The sequence below is a fragment of the Bos indicus x Bos taurus genome, chromosome 2 (assembly GCF_003369695.1).
Source record: "Bos indicus x Bos taurus breed Angus x Brahman F1 hybrid chromosome 2, Bos_hybrid_MaternalHap_v2.0, whole genome shotgun sequence".
Lineage (NCBI taxonomy): Eukaryota > Metazoa > Chordata > Mammalia > Artiodactyla > Bovidae > Bos > Bos indicus x Bos taurus.
This window is the reverse complement of record NC_040077.1, coordinates 134716743-134735691: the sequence shown is the minus strand read 5'-3', so window position 1 is coordinate 134735691 and position 18949 is coordinate 134716743. Positions and strand designations below refer to the sequence as shown.

Sequence of the window (18949 nt, the reverse complement as noted above, 5' to 3'; positions counted from 1 at the left end):
GGCTGGCATCTGCCTTGTTGGGCAGTGGGGTTGCCTTGCAGAAACTTCCAGCACTGGCCGTGCGTTGGGGAAGCAGCCTCGCTGGGGGGCGAGGTGGCCTGGCTGAGGGGACAAGGCAGTGGGTTAGGGGAGGTGAGGCTGCCACCCCCATCCTGGGCCTGTGCCCGCCCGGGGAAGCTGTGCCCGGCTCTGTGGCGCCCAGCCTCCCCGGTTCCCAGGCAGAGGCTCAGCAGAAGCGTGGCTGTCTGGGCGGGGGAGGGGTGCCCCCAGTGGGATGGAGGGAGCCCCTGCGGTCGTCGTGAGCCCTGAAGGGAACCCGGGCACTTGTGCCACCCGTTTACGGTCGGCGTGCTCGCCTGCACCCTGTCCGTTCAGTCCTCAGGCCCTGGCGGGTCTTGGGGGAAACTGAGGCTCAGGGACGTTGAGTGTCTCGTCTAGGGTCGGGCGGCCAGGGGGCAGTGGGGCTGGAACTTGAACCAGGCCTAGGACTCCAGGCCTCGAGGCTGTTCCCAGTGTCCCTCCATGTCCTTAACTGGACCCTCAAGATAAACAGCTGGGTGAGGAAGTCCTCTTGCCCTAAGAGGGTGACCCCAGGGAGGCCCCCACAATGTGAGCCCCTTCCCAGGAGGCTCGGTGTGGCCCCGCCCTTGGCCTCAGCTGCCAGCGCCCTGGGAGGGGGTGGGCTCCGGGCTCCCCCCCTGGGTGGTGGCAGGTGTCCCCAGGCCTCCTCCCACGTCCCTGACGAGCCCCTCTGCCTCTGCCCAGATGACCCAGCTCATGAAGGCGGCCAAGAGCGGGACCAAGGACGGGCTGGAGAAGACGCGGATCGCCGTCATGCGCAAAGTGTCTTTTCTGCACAGGAAGGACGTCCTGGGTGAGGCGCTGGGGCACGCGGGCCAAGGTCGCCGGGTGTCCGGGCTCCTCTGATGGTGGGGCCAGGGCCTGATCCCCACAGGCGCCAGCTTGCTTCCCAGGCTCTGGTAGGCGGGCCCTGTCTCTCCTGGGGCCGGTGGGCCTCTCCCTTCAGCGTCCCTGCCCTCAGCCTCCTGCCTCTCACACTCACCTGGCCTCATCGTTGCTTTTTTTTTCAATATTTATTATTTGGCTCAGCTGGGTCTTAGTGGGGCACGAGGGGTCTTTGTTGACTCACGTGAGGTCTTCCTTGCGGCGAGCTGGACCTTTTTAGTTGCAGCTCGTGGGAGCTTTAGTTGGGGCTTGCAGGATCTAGTTCCCTGCCCAGGGATCAAACCCTGGCCCCCCGCCTGGGGAGCACAACGTCTTATCGGCTGAGCCAGCGGGAAGTCCCTCCTGACCTCCTCTTTGAATGCGCCTGTGTCTGTTCACCCGCCTCCCCACCAGCCAGCGTTCATGGAAGCCCTGCTAAGTGCCACGCTCCATGCTGAGTGCAGGGACACTGTTAGATGAGTTGCCCCAGGAGCGCCCGGTACTGTGCGGAAGGCAGGCGTGCAACAGGAGGTGCCAGCTGCTCGGTGGGGCACCATGGCGAGAGCGTGGGGAAGGGAGTCTGGAACGTGGGAACGAAGGATCAGGGCTGAGAGCAGAGCAGAAGCAGACCCAGAGCCCTCGGGCAGAGGCACAGGGTGGGGACGGGCACTTCTGGCCGAGGAGCCGGCGTGGGTAACGCTCCGGAGGTGGGGAGGATGAGACGTTCAAGAAGTCAGCGTTTGTGGAGTGTCTGTTGGGGTGCCAGGCACCCTGCTAAGAGCTTTGCGGTTTCTCATTCAATCCTTATAAGCACCAAACCGGTGCAGAGGGCTGTCTTGTTCCCACCTGGACACGAGGGAACAGGCACAGAGTGGGTGAGTGTCTTGCTGGGGATGCACAGGCGTGGAGGGGACGGAAGAGGCTTCCTCTGGCTGGAGTGAGGCCGGGGGTGAGGGCTCAGGGCCCCGTGAGCGCAGGCGTCCACCCCAGGCAGGACGGTGAGGCTCCGCACCCTCCTGAAATCTGTGCACGTGAGCCTCCCTGTGCCTCGGCTTCCTCATCTGTATGTTGGGGCTGATCGGGCCTGCATCTCGGGGGGCCTCAGGGGGATGACCAAGTGGCATGTGGAAAGAACCCAGCACAGATGCCCGCCCCGTGAGGCAGGCCTTCTTCCTGGGGGAGCCCCAGAAAGCAGGTGTTTGGTGCTCGGACAACATCTTGGTGAAGGGCTGCCGCCCTGGCGCCACAGCCTCCTGGCCGCGTGACCTTGCCCGGTCCTTCCCCTCATCTGTGAAATGGGCTTAATCCCGCCATGGCATGTGCTTGACTACAAGCTGTGTGGGGAGCCCCGGCCCCGATCAGGGAGGGAACGCTGGGCTGGGGAGCCCTTCCATACCCGGAGAGGCCTGGAGCCGGGACGGGGCGGGCAGGCTGGCTGGCCAGAACGGTCCCTGGTCACCCTCCCCATCCCTGGGCCCTCCCCACCCCGCCTGCAAGCCCGGAGCCTTTCCTAAAGTGACCCTCCCACCAGAGGCGTTATTAATAGCCACGGCTGGCTCGAATCACCGGCCAAGAATGTTCCCCCGGGGCGCGTGGGGGAAGAGGAAGCCGCGGGCCGGGCGGCCGGGCTGGGTGCGGGGCCGGGCCCAGGGGGCCATGTGGGCTGGGCAGGGGGCCCTCCCCCGTGCCCACCCCACCGCGGCCGGGCGCGGCCCGTCCTCCTCCTCCTCCTCCGTCTCCTGCTCAGGTAAGGCCCGCCAGCCCGTCCCCGCCCCGCCCCGGGCGCCTTTCCTCCCTCTTCCCCTGCACCGCCTCCCGCGGCCCCAGCTGCTGACCCGGCTCCCAGGGCTGCAGGCCACGGGCCCCGTGTCCCTGGGCCCACGTCTGCCGTGCGGGGCCCCGTGTCTCCGGGCCCGGGTCCGCGGCTCCTGGGCCCGCGCCCTGCCTGACTCTGCCTCTCCACCCAACTCTGTCTGCCCGGCTCTGCCCTCTGAGAGCCGCCCCCACTCGCGTGCATGTCCCCTGCTGGACTCCAGCTGAGCATTTTCCCTTTTGGATCTCTTTTTTGGTGGTGGTGGGGGGGGGGAGATGAAAACACAGAGCCAAACAGCTTGTTCTCAGGGCTTGCTTTCTTCCCTCTTTTCGGCGTCCAGAAGAAAACTATTTTTAGTGCCTGGTGATGGGGACATGGGCGGCCTGGCCTTTGGCAGGCAGAAGCGGGCGGGTCTGAGCAGGGCCAGGGACTTGGTAGAGTGGGTCCTGAGAGCTGAGCCCCCGTGGCCTTCTCCCTGCTCGCTCCATCGCCCCTCACCTGTGTGTCCGGGCAGGCTGTTCCCCAGAGGATGCGAGGAGGGCTGCACCCTCTGAGCCGCTCTGAGGAGCTGCTTGTCTCAGGGCCCTGGGCTGCGGAGGTGGCGGCTCCGGCTCCTGGAGTCTGAGCAGGTGTGTCCTTCTTGCCCGGCATGTGTCACCAGCCCAGCTCCCTTTGCAGGTGACTCGGAGGAGGAGGACATGGGGCTCCTGGAGGTCAGCGTTTCGGACATCAAACCCCCAGCCCCGGAGCTGGGCCCCATGCCAGCTGGCCTGACCCCGCAGCAGGTCTGTGGGGGTGTGGGTGTCCCCAGGGGGTGGGATGGCGGGTCCCAGCCTGCTGCCCGGGGCCACACCCATCTGGGTCTGGAAGGTGAGGCAACAGTCAGTGGCAGAGTCCAGCTGGGCAAGGGGCCTCCTGGGACCCCACTCGACCTGCACCACGCTGGACACAGTGGACCCCGTGGGTGGGCGCTGCTGTGCCGGGGGTAGGGGGCTGCCCCTGGCACCCTTGCTGCCCAGCCTCGAGGCAGCCAGAGCAGCTCCTGCAAAAAGAACGAAGGTATTGGAAGAAACGGACTGCAGTCAAGAGAGAGCTGGGCAGCCTCGAGCCCACCCAGCTCAGAGGAGACCTGGGGGCGCCTGGCCCCCCGTCTGCCCACCTGTCGTCAGCTCGGACCCAGAGGCGCTGCAGGTTTCCCAGGAGCCTGGCTCTTGGGTGGTGCCTTCTTCTCCCGGAGGGTCACATCGAGATCAGGGCACCTGTGCCCTGGGACCCCGTGTGGCAGAGCCATGACTGAGGTCCTGCCCATGGCTGGCCTCTACGAGGCTGGGAGGCGACCCTGCCTCCCTCTGGTCACGAGGGCTCTGGGCAAGACGCGTTGGGGTGGCAAATGCATCGAGCGATTAGCCGGGTTGGCGTTGGCAGGACATCCTGGGGTTGCACCCCTTTTGAAAATGAGAGATTTGGCCATACTTCTCGTCTCGGGAACCCGTCTGCCTCCTTCCTTCCCTCTTTCTTCTGCTGGGGCCCTGGCAGCATCGGGGTGGTGGCCCCCAGCCTCCTCCCTGGTGCAGTGAGTCACCGTCAGAGCTCAGAGCCAGGCGGGACCCCAACCTGCCCGCCCAGCAGCCGGGCTTCCCCTTTCTGGTGTTGGCCGGGTCAGGAGCCTCTTTCATTTCTTGGAGCAGCGATGTTAGTTGCTCTAGGCCAGTGGCTCTCAGTGGAGGTGATTTTGCCCCCAGGGGACGTTTTGCCATGTCCAGTGATGCTTGGTGCTCACAGCTGGGGGTGGGGACCCCTGGAGTCTACTGGAGAGAGGCCAGGGGAGCTTCTGGCCGCCCGCGGCATAGGACCGCCCCCCATGTCAGCAGGCGGAGGCCGAGGGCTGCTCTGGGCACCCCGGAGACTGGGAGTCCTGGACAGAGCTTCCGTTCGCGGGGCGGTGGCCTGGCTCGTCACACAGCCGGGGGGGTGGCACAGTCAGGCGCAGGCCAGGCAGGGCAGTGGGAAAACAGGCACAGGGTGCCCCAGCGTGAGGAGGGATGGTGGTAGGGGGCACCTGCACCGCCGCTCTCAGGACGGCTCGGGGGCGCACTGGGGGTCCCCTCCCGGCCCCGGGCCAAGGTGGGCAGGCTACCCCCTCAGACACCAATTGCCTATGACACCTTTCATAGACCCTGTCCCAGCTTTGCTGCACAATGGGTTCACCCGTGTGCAGCAAAAGCCCCGCCCCCGCCCCCGTGTGCAGCAAAGGCCCCGCCCCCTGCCCCCGTGTGCAGCAAAGGCCCCGTCCCCTGCCCCCTTGTGCAGCAAAGGCCCCGCCTCCGCCCCCGTGTGCTGCTGTGTCCACGTGAGGGCTTCCTGAGTGGGTGATGGTTGGGCCGCCCCGGGGAGGTGCTGATTTGGGCTGAGACGGGGAGAGAGGGGAAGGGAAGGGCTGGGGTGCTTAGCCTGAAGCAGAGTCCACTTGAGCAGGGTTGGGGTACACGCTCAGGACTGTCTCTTGGGAGAGGGGTAGGTTAAGGATCAGATCTGTAAGTGGCGGGAGCTGAGATTTCAGTTCCGTCTAAGAGCTCTGTACAAGGGTGGTCCAGAGACGGAGGAGGCCTCCCGTCCCGTGGAGAAGCGTGGTGGTTCCCAATCCCTGGATGGGCCTGCAGAGACCAGGCAGGACCCGGGAGTCCCCGCGTCCCCGGACCACATGCTGCCATCTGGGGAGCATGGGGCGTCGTCTGGAGTGGGTGGGCAGGGGCTCTGGGTGGTGATGCCAGCCTGCCAGGCTCCAGTGGTCCAGGAGTGGCTCTGGGAGAGACAAATCCTGCTGCTCCGCTGGCTGTCACAACGCCTCTCCCCATCTCGGTGCTCACCTGGGCATCCTTGGCACGGGTGCTGACTGATCATGCTCTCTGCCTGAGCAGGTGGTCCGGAGGCACATCCTTGGCTCCATCGTGCAGAGCGAGGGCAGCTACGTGGACTCTCTGAAGCGGGTCCTCCAGGTATGACTCCAGGGGCTTGGGGAGCCCTGCGAGGGGCACGTTACAAGGAGTGTTTGGGGGCTGTGGGCATTTTTCAAGGGAAGGAGCCAAAAGCCAGTGTTTCTATGGAGCAGCAGGAGCTCCGAATGGGGGACACCGAGAATTCTAGGTGCCTTGGTGCTCACGGGATGACTGGGTTTTCTGAAACGACGTTGGGGTTCAATGACATGAGGTCTGTCCCGTGGCCCTGAGAGAAAACCCAACGGAGCTCAGTCACGTCTGACTCTTTGTGGCCCCGCGGACTGTAGCCCTCCAGGCTCCTCTGTCCATGGGGTTCTCCAGGCAAGGATACTGGAGTGGGTGGCCATGCCCTCCTCCAGGGGATCGTCCTGATCCAGAGATCTAACTCAGGTCTCCTGCACCGCAGGCAGATTCTTTACCATCTGAGCCCCCAGGCCTGGACCTGCGACTGTGGGCCCTCTGGTGCTTGGAGGAGATCCTGCTTCCTCGTCCCTCTGGGATCCCCGGGGAGGGGCCACAGCTCCCCATGTCCGGGAGCTCCTGGGGTGGGGTGTCGGGCTCACCCGCTCCCTTGCCATCAGAATGCCCAGGAAGTGCTGAGTAGATCCCTGCATGACCAAGGTGTGCCGGCCTGGTCTATTTAGTTTGTGTTCCTGAATCAGAGACTCTTCAGGGATGTTGTGGGCTGTCTGTAAGGATCCCGGGGAGGGGCATTGTTGGGGTGGGAGAATACTCGGAACATTCGCTTCCCCTGCCGAGCTTGGATCCACAGTGGAGGGGCCCAGACCTCGGATAGGTGGAGACAGGATACCCCGTGTTTCTGACACAGCCGGCTGGAGACAGTGGCTCTCGGTCTCACTGTGACGTCGCTGCCACTGCTCCGTCAGGCAGACTGGCTCAGTTGTGGGCAGAGCCGATCGGCGCCAGCCCCTGGGGCCTGCCTCCGTGGCGCCCCCTGCAAGCAGGCGTCTGCCCCAAACCCAGCTTCCCACCGAAGTCACGGGGTGGGCTGCGGACGGTGGAAAGGCCCAGGCTGCTGCGTTCACGGAGACCCGTCCAGGCGGGGTGGGGAGCGCGGGTCCACGGAGTTCTGCTGGCCGCGCCCAGGGGGCCCTGAGGGCAGTGGGGGCGCGTCTTGGGGCGCTCACCCGCCGCCGCCGCCCCGCAGGATTACCGCAACCCCCTGATGGAGATGGAGCCCAAGGCGCTGAGCGCGCGCAAGTGCCGCGCGGTGTTCTTCCGCGTCAAGGAGATCCTGCACTGCCACTCCATGTTCCAGATCGCCCTGTCCTCCCGCGTGGCTGAGTGGGACTCCACCGAGAAGATCGGCGACCTCTTCGTGGCTTCGGTAGGTGTCCCCAAGCCCCCTCCCTGGCCCGCCGAGGCGCACACCGCGGCCCTGACGGGCGTACTCGGGGCGGCCTCCTGCGTCTCTGCTCCCCGTGTCCACGCCAGCGGGGTCCGAGGGTAGCAGCGCCCCAGTCGGCCCGGCCTGAGCCGGGGAGGGCGCGACACCGTGCCGCGTGTCCTGGCAGACGTGTCCCGGTCCGGTGCTCGCCCCCAGGAGGCTGGCCGCTGTGGGCAGCCACCCGGCCCATCTCAAGTCCCCCCCGCGGAGCGCTCACACCGAGCAGGGACCGGCCCCCGAGGACCCCAAGGCCGGTCAGGGCCAGCCCGCTGGGTCGTATGCCTGGCGATCTGCCTGTTCCCAGCGCCCCCTGCAAACTTGGGCTCCCTCTGGGCTCAGCTCCCCATCTGTGTAAGGAGGGGATTGAAGGTTTCTGAAACGGACGTCTGTGGGCCCCAGAGAGATGCCTGGGGTGAGAGAGGGTCAGGTTAGCAGAGCCTGCTTTGGGAGCACCGTCCTCGGTGGGGGGCGTGGGTTGGAGGGGTGCGTGAAGCACAGGCCCGCCCGCTCCCTTTGCCCGCAGCCCGGCTCCCCGGCACCCCTGTGACCTGGTGTCTGCGCCTCTCTGCGCCCTGTCCGCTGCCCGCACTAGGTGACAGGATTCCTGACCTCCAGGGTAGCTGAGACCCCCCCGGGAGCGGAGGGCTGTGGCTGCGGGGAGGTGGGGGTGCCGCCCGCCCCCTCGCCTGGATGTGACCCTCCCTGGCTGCCCCCACGCCTGTTTCAGTTCTCCAAGTCCATGGTGCTAGACGTGTACAGCGACTACGTGAACAACTTCACCAACGCCATGTCCATCATCAAGAAGGCCTGTCTCACCAAGCCTGCTTTCCTCGAGTTCCTCAAGGTGGGTGCGGGGCGGTCTGGGGCTCCTCCCAGCAGAGCCCGGCGGTGGCGGGGGCAAGGAGGCTTCTCAGGAGGAGGGGCACTGTCCACCGTTTCTCTGGCCCAGGCACCTCTCTTCTTTCCTCTGGGGCATCCCCAGTCCCACGGGAGATGAGCCCCTGCTCCCCACCCCTAAGGGGGTGATTGAGAATTAGAGGGTCTATAAGCCGCATGGGGTCTGGAGCTTTGACAGGAAGAAGAGGGCCGTGATGTCTTGCTGAAGGGGGCTGGGCTTGGGTGGGTGTTCAGGTGGGACTCAGTGCTGGGGGTCATGTGGAGAACAGAGTTTAAAGGACTAAAGGCCTGGGGTAGCCATGCGGCCACGTCCCCACCCCTCTCCTTGGTGCGCGGTCATAATTCAGACGGAGACCCTGCCCAGCAGAGGGCACAGGTGGGCCAGGACCCCCAGCCTCAGAAGACACACCCACAGTCTAGATCCCGTAGGGACGAGGGGCTTTCTCAACGGGGTGCCACATGATGCGGGTCCTGGGGGAATGGTGGGGTTGAAACAGAGGGAGATGGGAGAGTGTCTTCCAGGTACCAGGGCGGTGGGCAAAGGTTAGAGGCAAGTCCAGCTGGATCCTGGGCACGGGGTGCCCGGGAGAGAGGCGCAGAGCCTCTGAGTTCACTTTAGGTAGGTCCGGGCCTCAAGCCCAGGGCCTGGGATGTCATAATGCAGGCATTGGGGTGCCGGTGAAGCTTTGGGTGGAAGCGAAGGCCGGTGGGGACGTCCCTGGGTTGCAGGGGCCGAGGTGTCAAGGTGGCAGGTGGTGGCGTGGTGGAGACAGAAGCGACACCCAGGGCAGTGAGAAGCCCCGTGACCACCCCGCCCTGGGATCGGGCCCGTTCACCTTACTTGACGTGGAGGGAAAGGTGGTCTCAGCTCCTTCCAGAGGCCTGGCCTCTTGAATAAACGGCTGAAGGGCCTAGTTCTTGCACTTTCGGCCCGGAGACCTTAACGTGGTGCTCCAGGCCCCCGAGGGTGTGGGGCTGCACAGGGGGCCCCTGTGCTGGCAAGGGCCCCTGGCTGCGGACCCAGGGGCCTCCCTGGCTCTTCCCTCTGGCCCGAGGCTGACCAGCATGCTGGGGAGAGGAGCCTGGGTTGGCACAGGTGTGCCCCGGGTGCCGGCCTCTCGCCGCAGATGCTCAGCGAGTGACGCCGTCTCCCCCAACAGCGACGCCAAGTGTGCAGTCCCGACCGCGTCACGCTCTACGGGCTGATGGTGAAGCCCATCCAGAGGTTCCCGCAGTTCATCCTCCTGCTGCAGGTACCGCAGCCGGTTCTGGCGGCCGCCGCCCTGCAGGGTGCAGCCAGGGCTGGTGCATGCCCGGTGGGGTTGGGTGGGAGGCCTGGCTCTGCCCCGCCATCCACAGCCCTCACGAAGGCCATGCAGGGTGGGCAGGGGCTCGGCCCCCAGCCCCGCTTTCCTCGCCCCCGGGGTGGAGCCCATTCAGTGCGACCGCGTCCTTTCCCTCCCCTGGTGGGAACCTGGTGACGGGTGCAGACAGTCGCCCACAACGGTGGGGGGCACGTGGAATCCAGTGCCCTGGGGCCCCTGGCAGGGCAGAGAGGCCCTGTGAGGGCTTTGGTCTTGGTGCTCCAGGCTTCCCTAGGGAGTGTCAGCCCCCACTCTGGCCCCAAGAGCTTGGGACAGCCCCCTTGATTGCCGGGGGTCCTCGGTCAGGAGGTGAGCCCCCGAGGGCCCCGGCAGCGTCTTTCCTCTGTCCTCAGAGTGGACAGCTGCAGGAGTGGGTCTCGTCTCCGCACACTCTCCGTCAGTGAGTCAGGGCTGGGTCCACCCGGTCACGTGACTTCACGTTCTCACGCGGTGGCTGTTTCTCTAGGCCTTGCTCCCTGTCAGGCCCCAGCTCCCCAGGCTCCTGGCTGGGTCCTTGTCCAGCTGGGTCTCCGTGGGGACTGTGGAGGCTGAGGCTGTGGCCCCAGCCAGTGGAGGGTCTGCTGGGGTGGGGGGTCTCAGTCCTGGCTCCCCCTGGCCCCCCACAGGACATGCTGAAGAACACGCCCAGGGGCCACCCGGATAGGCTGTCCCTGCAGCTGGCCCTCACGGAGCTGGAGACGCTGGCCGAGAAGCTCAATGAACAGAAGCGGCTGGCTGACCAGGTGGCGGAGATCCAGCAGCTGACCAAGAGCGTCAGCGACCGCAGCAGCCTCAACAAGGTGGGTGCCGGCCCCCGCCCACCGCCCCTGTCACCCGCCTCCCAGCGCCTCCAGGTGGCTGAGAGGGGTGGCTCCTTGCTCCCTGGGGTTTGCCGACCTTACCTTGACCGTAAGTCTCTCTTTTTCCTCCCCCTAATATTTATTTATTTACCCTGATGGTGCTGGGGCTTTGTTGCCGTGTGGGCTTTCTCTGGGTGCAGCGTGGAGGCTTCTCTTGTTTTGGAGCACGGGTTCTCGGGGGCATGGGCTCAGTTGCTCTGCGGCCTGTGGGATCTTCCCAGACCAGGGGTCGAACCCGTGTCCCGTGCGTCGGCAGGCGGCTTCTTAGCGCCTGGACCTCCAGGGAAGTCCCGAGGAGCAGTCTTGACTAGACCCCCTCCCGCCCACCCCGACATTAGTTACCAGTCATGCGTTTTTAGGATAAAAGCTGATTTTATTTAGCAGTAGAATTGCCAGTAAAGATGCCTGAAACGATAGCCTAGTAGTATGTTTAAACGACTGGGCTGTGGAGTCAGAGTCTGGGTTTGAATCTGGATTTTGCCACAGATACTCACGGTGGGGAATCACCCAACTCCCTGAAGCTCAGCTGCTTCCTCTGAAACCTTCCTCTGAAATGAGTTTGACAGAACCTGACCCCTAGGGCTTCTGCAAGGCCAAGGAGAGCGCTGGCCAAGTGGCAGACCCAGAGCCCTTAACGCAAGGTGGCTGTGGTCATTATTAGTGTTATTTTTTAAGAAAAAAAAGTCCATGCCATATTTTGAGATTGCAACTTAGAAACATTCTAGCAAAAAAAATCTTAACTTTCAGATGAGTCTATTAGAGAACGCTGTTTTTTAAACTATTATTGATTTATTTTACTTTTGGCTTCTATGGGTATTCTTTGCCTTTTTTTTTTTTTTAATTTGCAGTGAACAGGGGCTGCTCTTTGTTGTGCTGCACGGGGTCTCATTGCGGGGGCTTCTCTTGTGGGCACAGGCTCTGGGCGCTTGGGCTTCAGTAGCGGCAGCTCACAGGCTCAGCAGTTGCGTCTCGTGGGCCCTGGGACACGAGGCCTCAGGAGCTGTGGTTCCAGGGCTCAGTGGTTGAGGCTCGTGAGGCCTCAGGAGCTGTGGTTCGAGGGCTCAGCAGTTGCGTCTCGTGGGCCCTGGGACACGGGGCCTCAGGAGCTGTGGCTCGAGGGCTCAGCAGTTGCGTCTCGTGGGCCCTGGGACACGAGGCCTCAGGAGCTGTGGTTCGAGGGCTCCGTAGCTGTGGCTCTTGGGCCCTGGGACACGAGGCCTCAGGAGCTGTGGTTCCAGGGCTCCGTAGCTGTGGCTCTTGGGCCCTGGGATACAAGGCCTCAGGAGTTGTGGTTCGAGGGCTCCGTAGCTGTGGCTCTTGGGCCCTGGGACACGAGGCCTCAGGAGCTGTGGTTCCAGGGCTCCTAGCTGTGGCTCGTGGGTCTAGAACGCGGTGCTCAGCAGTTGTGGCGTGTAGGCTTAGGTGCTCCGAGGCACGTGAAGTCTTCCTGGACCAGGGATCGAACCCATGTCCACCTCATTGGTAGCTGGATTCTCATCCACTGTGTCACCAGGGAGGTCCCTAGAGAACCCTGTTTTTAAAGCACAAAGTTGGTCCGAGAGACTCAGTCACCTCCCGGAGTCAGCTGTTGGTGACCTTCAGTCCTGTGTCTCCTTGGCGGCTTGTGGCACGCACAGCTTGCAGCTGCTCCCACATCTGGGAGGTCCCCAACCCCGGGCTCTGCCTCCTTTCACTCAGTAGAGGGTGGGATTTGGCCCTGATGATTTGCGGGGAGGCGACCACGCCCCAGGATACTTAGCAAGAACAAGAGTTGTTCTCTGGGGAAGGGACATCGTGCAGGGTCACAGGAAGGTGTTCAGATCATCCGGGAGAGAAACTGGGAGCCTCCTGGCTCTGTGCCCCCAAAAGCAGAACTAGGGCCGGTGACTAAGGTCAGTGGGATTTCAGCCACAAGGGGAGGACTTTCTAATGTTTGTGAGCATCACCATGAGCGCCCTCCCCACGTGGCCCGCGCTTTACAGCCTGTGATGCTCTCTGACCTTCACTGTGATCTTTGATCTGTACCACGGGCCCGTGGAGCAGGGCCTGCACAAGATATTCTAAGCTTCGGGGTCCTGCATCTTAAGACGGTCCCACCTCAGGCCAGATTCAGGCTGCATACGCGTGCTCAGGCCCACACAGGACTTTTAAGAAGATGAAATTGGTTGCCAGCATTTAGAAATGGAGAAGCATCCCACAGAATGTAGACACGTTCATCCTCTCGAAGGGTTGGAAGAGCCGGCATCCTGGCCCACCTTCCCACATGGGGCTGGTCAGCTGAGCAGCGGCTGCCCACGCCCCCTCAGTCCCCATCCGGGTCTTTCCCCTGAGGTTACCTGCTGGCAGCTGGGTTTGCTCCACCCATTCGAGGAGGATAGAGCTGGGAAGAAAGATAGGGCAGGAGAGGAGCCCCCGCCCCGGGGTACCTCGTCCAGGATTGCCCAGGCTGGGCCTGAGGGGTGAGGGCGTCCCTCCTCCCCGCCCCGGGGCAGGGATCCCGCAGCCCTCTAGTTTGGAATGCCTCTCAGGAAAGTGACTCCGGCCCCGTCACAGCCGCCGTGCTGGCGTCTGAGGGTCTTTACGCGCGAGAAGCATCTTCTGTCTCCTACTTTCGTTCCTCTTCTGCATCGTGAGCGTTTCTCTTGCTTTGGCTCACACACCTGTGAGGTCACCCGGGAGAAGGAACCCCTTCTCCTTATGCCTGCTCGGGAAGGAGCTGTGCTCCCCTCTCCTCTGTCCACTGGGGGGACACCCAGGCCGTAGGAGCAGTGGCCTCTGGCGGGAGGTCAGGGAGACCTGTCTGGTGTTGGGAGAGGGACAAGAGCCCCGAGCCCAAGTTTCCCGCCATCAGGTGGCCGTGCTGGGTGCGTGCGGGGGGCGGCGGCGGCTGCACAGAGCGTCCTCCCTGGCCAGGGGAGCTGGTCCCCAGCGTGGTCTTGGCCGCTCTGAGCCCAGCGCTGAGGTTTCCCCCTCGCCGCCCGTTCCCCAGAGAGAAGTGGAAACGAAACTGGGTGTGCTCAGAGCGGAACCGTGTTGGCTGTTTCAAAATGTGCCTGCTCAGGACCTGGCTGCAGGGGGCCGCTTGTGCAACATCCGAGCTTTCTTTTGTCTTTTTTTAATCTGCTTAAATGGCAGGAGGGTGGCTGCCAGAAAGCAGGGGACTTTCCTGTCCCACGTTCCGGGTCGCGGCACACGTGGCCGTCTTTTCTGCGGCCTTTGGGGTCCCAGCTGTGTATTCACAAGCCGGTGGTCAGCTGGGTGGCGGAAGTTGGGAGGTGGGGGAGCCCAGCCTTTGCAGTCGTGGGGGGACCCCTGGGGTCCCTGAGATTTGTGTGTGTGTGTGTGTTGGGAGCCACGGGCCTTTCCCTGCCTCCTCTCACCCCCAGCCTGGAGCTGGAGGGTGTGTGGCCAGCTGCCTCGTGCTGCAGACAGCGCGTGAGGACCGGCTCCAGCCTGCCCCGCTGCTCAGCCAGCATGGGGTCTCGGCAGGCCGCTTTACCTCGGGAACGTCTGTCCCTTCATCTGGGAATGGGGGGCCTTGGGGCCCTCGAGCTGGTGCAAGGAGAGGTGGGCTCTCTGGTGGCATGTGGAGCAGCTCAGGGTTCCGTGCTGCCCGGAGAGACATGGTTCTTCAGAGGATGGCAGGGTGTTCTCTCCGGGAGAGGAGTGACCGGCCCTTTTCCTTGCGAGGATGGGGAGGAGGGGGGTGGCTGCTATGAAAATGAACTTGTCTGAATACTCTTCTTCTTCCCCCGCAAAACCCCTTCTTAGCAAAGACATGTTTTCCGTGGGTCCCTGGCTCTGATGGCGGTTGTGTGCTGGCTGGTGTCCAGCCTGGGATGGGCACACGCCTGCCTGGAGGCGTGAAGGTCTTCAGCCTGGTCGGTGTGGTCCGAGGGCTGCCTCGCTGGCCAGCAGAGCCCTCCCAGCCCCGCACGAGGCCTTCCCTGAGGCCCGCGGCCGACACGGGTCAACAGGTCAGGGTGAAGAGTGGGACCTGCCTTCGGGCCAGGAGTCTGCCTGCTTGAGGCTGCGAGAGCTGTGGGGACAGGGGCCATCTGCGGGGTGTCCCACTGTGGGGCCAGCTCACTGGACGTCACGTAGGGCAGGCACTTAGAGGGGCCCTGCATTTGGGTTAACGCTCTGCCATCAATGTCTTAAAGTTCTTAATAATTCTGAGTGAGCCCCGTCCAGGGCTCTGCAGGTCATGTAGCCAGAGTCATGCATTTCCTTGGCGATGTGAGCTTTGGTGCCGTCACCCACTTGACAACCGAGGAGGCCGAGGTATGGGCAGGCAGCCTGGCACCTGCCCGGGGGCTCCACGGCGTGCCTCAGGGCCGGGGTCGGCGCGTGCTGGAGCCGTGCTGCCGGCAGGGACGGAGCGGGGCTGGCGGGGGCAGCTCGCCCGAGCAGGGTGCTGGCCGCTGAGGGGCTGGTGGTCAGGGCCTCTGGTCCCCAGGGGTGGGGGGCGTGGTCCCGCCTCACCCCCGCCCCTCCCGGCCGTGGTCCCCTTTGGGCGTGGAAGGACCGCCCTGGGTATTTGGCACAGTGATGTCTGCGGAGCAGCCCGTGAGCAATGCTGGCGTTGATCTTGCTCTGTCTGCTCCCCTAGCTTCTGACCTCGGGCCAGCGGCAGCTGCTCCTGTGTGAGACGCTGACAGAGACCGTGTATGGTGACCGAGGGCAGCTGATCAAGTCCAAGGAGCGCAGGGTCTTCCTGCTCAACGACATGCTGGTCTGTGCCAACATCAACTTCAAGTAAGCGGGCCTGGCCATCGCCCACCCCGGGGAGCCCTCCCGTTGCGTCCCAGTCTCCCAGCCGGGTCCTGTGTGAGCCTGGCTGAGGTCTCCGACTATCTGACTTCCTCTTCATCTCTCTTTGCCGCTACATCCCTGGTCCCCAGAGCAGGGGACCTGCAGGGGTCACTGAGGGCCAACAGCTGGCCACTGCACAGGGTGGGCTCTTCTGGAATTTTGTCCTCAGGATGGAACAGCCGCCTGAGTTTTGACCACTTTGAAATCCAAGAGGGTCTTCCCTGTGTCCAGCCCAGATCCCAAATCCCTGCTGTAGTATCGTCATTATTATTATTTTTGGCTGCACCATGTGGCGTGTGGGGTCTTGGTTCCCAGACCAGGGCTGGAACCTGTGCCCCCTGCGTTGGGAGCCGGCGGTCTTAACTACTGGACTGCTAGGGCAGCCCCCAAGACCTGCCGCTTTAATCAAGTAGGTTTCCTCTAGCTGGACCACAGTGTTTTAGCACGGGGCTTTGCCTTTCCCGCCACCCCCCGCCTCCCTGCCAGAGGCTGGTTTCCTGCTTCTGGGTCAGAGGTTGCAGAAATGCCTGGGGCCAGGCCGCCGGGCCTGGCTGGAGCTGGGGCTGGAGTTAGAGCCCTGCAGGGGGCGAGGGCCATGCCTGAGGCCGGAGTCCGCAGACTTGGGGCCCGAGGGTTGCAGTAGCCCTCCGGAAATCTTATGTCTGGCTCCTCTGGGGAATTCACAGAAAGATTGAGACATCCAGCTTCTCTTGAAAATGGAAGATCCCACTTTCGGGCCCACACTGCCCGGGGCCACGCGGGCCTGCGTCTGGGCTGTGTGAGCCCTTTACTGGGCCTCCTGGTGACCCTGGTCACTCCCGTCTGCTGCTCGGTCCTTTGTGCTTCGGGGATCGTGCCCCTTGACCCCGTGAAGGCCAGCGGGACCTTTCCCGCCAGACTCTTAGCCCTGCCAGTGGAGGAGAACCTCATTCCTCACTATTTGGCAGCGCTTTAAAAAACCCCGGAAGCAACGGCTGGCAGCAACACCCCAGACCCACTTGGAAGGAGTCGCCCACAGTCAGGTGCTGACCCTGCCCGGCTCTCTTGCTCGCTCAGCCTCTGCCCCGTCTTCCGTCCGTCTGATTGTCCTTCAGACGCTCACTGGACCCTAACTTGGCGCCAGTTCACAGGTCTGGGCGGGACCCGGCCCTGGTAGGGGCCTCAGGCCAGGGAGCCTCTGACCCAGATCAGTGCGGCTCTGCTGAGGACTGACTCTTCCATGCAGTCACTCAGTCTCTCTCTCATGCAAACACTGTAGTTTTTTTATTTTTTTGTCTGCAGTGTGTGCCATGAGGAATCTTACTTCCCTGACCGGGGATTGAACCTGAGCCCCCTGCATGGAGCGCTCAGCATGGAGTCTTAACCACTGGACTGCCAGGGGTGTCCCTAAGCTCTTCAATTAAGTCCTGTTTGCATCCTGGGCTCCATGCAGGTGCCAGGGATCTGACCGACACAGTCTCTGCCCTCCTGTTGCTTGGAGCCTCCAGGGTGTGAACGTGTGATGGGGGTGTTGTTGAAAAGTGAAAGTGTTAGTCGCTCAGTCGTGTCCGACTCTTTGTGACCCCGTGGACTATAGCCCGCCAGGCTCCTCTGTCCATGGGATTCTCCAGGCAAGAGTACTGGAGTGGGGAGCCATGCCCTTCTCCACGGGCTCTTTCAGACCCAGGGATCCAACCAGGATCTCCTGCGTTGCAGGTGGATTCTTTACCATCTGAGCCACCAGGGAAGCGATGAGGGTGTTGGTGGCCCACATTTGGGGTGTCATTTTGGGTAACTTGGGGTGAGTCATGTGACTTGTTTGAGCATCAGTATCCTTTTCTGAAATAAGGCAGGCTTCCTAGCAGGGCCGTGGTGGGAATAGGGGGCTATGGAAGGCTAGCGTCCGGCCTAGGGAGAAAGCCCTCCACGTGGTCCCCCTCCGCCCTCATGTGGCCCAGCCTGGCGGCCGCCCCCCCAAACAATCTCAGCACCTGCAGAAATCGCTCAGTAACAATAATGACCCTTCTTGTCTTTTTCCTCAGGCCTGCCAACCACAGGTAGGGGTTCCGAGGCTTGGGTGGGAGTGCGCCTCTGGGGCTGGCCTGGGTTCCCTGATGCTTGTGCCTCCCCCGCTGCCTGCTCCACCTGCTCGGCTTGGCCGAGGGCTGTACTGGGCTGCGAGGTGCCTGGCTGAGCTGACGTGCGGAGGAGTGGCTCCGGGCTGACCCTGGGGCGGGCGCGGCGGGCTCTCCAGGGCTGTCCTCTGTCCCTGGCAGGGGCCAGCTGGAGATCAGCAGCCTGGCGCCCCTGGGGCCCAAGTACGTGGTGAAGTGGAGCACAGCCCTGCCGCAGGTCCAGGTGGTGGAGGTGGGCCAGGAGGGCGGCCCCTACGACAAGGACAACGCGCTCATCCAGCACGCCGGCGCCAAGAAGGCCTCGGCCGCGGGCCAGGCCCAGAGTGAGTGCCCGCGCCCTCCCCTTTTCCTGCTGTTTGTAGCTGTGCACAAGCACGCACCCATGTCCCTACTCGAGCGTGCAAATGCACCCCCGCATTCACCCCTCTGCCCCACTGCCGCCCCCATCCCAGCCTTGTACACCCTCACGTGCACGCACACACAGGCACACACAGGCGTGCACATGCAGCGACCTTGGATCCGAAGCATGACCTCTAGGGCCTGCCTGGCCACTGCCTGCCTCCCTGTGGGACCGCAGTTTGCCCGTCTGTTCCGTGAGGGGCCTGGGTGGCCTGTCCCCGAAACCCGCAGAGCTCAGGCTCAGGGTGGCCTGGCTCCCCTGGATGCTCCTTCCCCACCCTGACCCCTCAGACTCTGTCCGATGGTGGGGACAGTGAGAACTGGGGGTGAGCGGCTCCCCCGTCGCCCGCTTCCCCCGTCTCCTGCTGCTGCAGGACCTCCTGGCTGCCCTCCCTGTCCTGCGCGCCTCCCTCCCCAGGCCGACCTGCCAAGTGCACACCAGAGCCGTGAGTCCCCCTGCACCTGAAGCGTGCTGGCGGCTTCCTGCTGCCCTGGGGTGAGGCCCGCAGGGGCCCACCCCCACCCTGCCCTGGCCCCCGTTCCTGGGGGCTGAGTGCCCTCCTGCCCCAGAACCTTCTCCTGGCCTCTGCCCTTTCCGCGTGCTCTGCTGCTGCCTGGATTTTGTCTGGCTGCCCTGACTCATCTTGGCTCAGGTGACACTTCCTCCAAGAAGCCTTCCTGGTTCCTTTGGGCTGGCCAGGGGCTGGCCCTGTGCTCTATAGTCCCGGCTGTGTTCTCACCTCTAAGGCGATGCTCTGGTTGCCATCTCGTCTGCTCCTTGGTGTGACTGTGGCCCTCCGCCCGGGCGTGTGGTGGGTGTTTACACACATTTGCCAAGTGAACGGAGGAGGTCACTGCGGGGCAGCGGGAGGGCCCTCTTGGCCCTCCCCACCAGCCCTGTCTCGCCCTAACCCTGGGGGTGCCTCTGAGGCAGGGGCTTGCCGCATACTCTTGCCCTCGGGGCCATACCCGCTTCACCCGCGGGGTCTGCTTCCCCAGGCTGGGAGGCAGGCAGTGGGGGCTGTTCTGCGTTCCTGGCTGTCTGTTCACAGAAGTCCCCCGGGAAGGGCTCCCGGCCCGCCTGCCCTCCTCAGAGGCACCTCCAGCCCAGGATCTGCTCCACTTTCCCGGGACCACTTGGACTTCTGCTCTGGGACCCCTCCTCCAGCCACTGTTTTATCTGTGACCGCATTTCTCAAAGTAGAGGGCTAGGGTTCCAGATCCCCTTCAAAGAGGAGAGAAGAAATCCTTGTTGAGCCCCAGTTGGCCTCGGATGAGTTTTTATTATATTGTTATTCAAATGTGTGCAGATCTAAGACGAGGTATAATATTAATAAG

The 18949-nt window shown here is 63.6% G+C and overlaps 1 protein-coding gene across 11 annotated transcripts in view; it reads left to right on the top strand.

Annotated features, from left to right (window-relative positions):
- Positions 1-18949, top strand: part of ARHGEF10L (Rho guanine nucleotide exchange factor 10 like) — a 159987-nt gene that overhangs the window by 84610 nt on the left and 56428 nt on the right. For 6 of the 11 annotated variants that reach the window (XM_027522159.1, XM_027522166.1, XM_027522161.1 and 3 more), the window contains 10 exons: positions 766-874; positions 3437-3543; positions 5677-5754; positions 6923-7102; positions 7890-8006; positions 9220-9312; positions 10050-10223; positions 14896-15041; positions 17120-17134; positions 17354-17535. In XM_027522159.1, the coding sequence (XP_027377960.1) occupies positions 766-874; positions 3437-3543; positions 5677-5754; positions 6923-7102; positions 7890-8006; positions 9220-9312; positions 10050-10223; positions 14896-15041; positions 17120-17134; positions 17354-17535 (1201 nt within the window). Of the gene's footprint in view, positions 1-765; positions 875-2505; positions 2693-3436; positions 3544-5676; positions 5755-6922; positions 7103-7889; positions 8007-9219; positions 9313-10049; positions 10224-14895; positions 15042-17119; positions 17135-17353; positions 17536-18949 lie in introns of those variants that run through there. The other 5 variants (XM_027522163.1, XM_027522176.1, XM_027522162.1 and 2 more) reach the window with 3 other exon arrangements.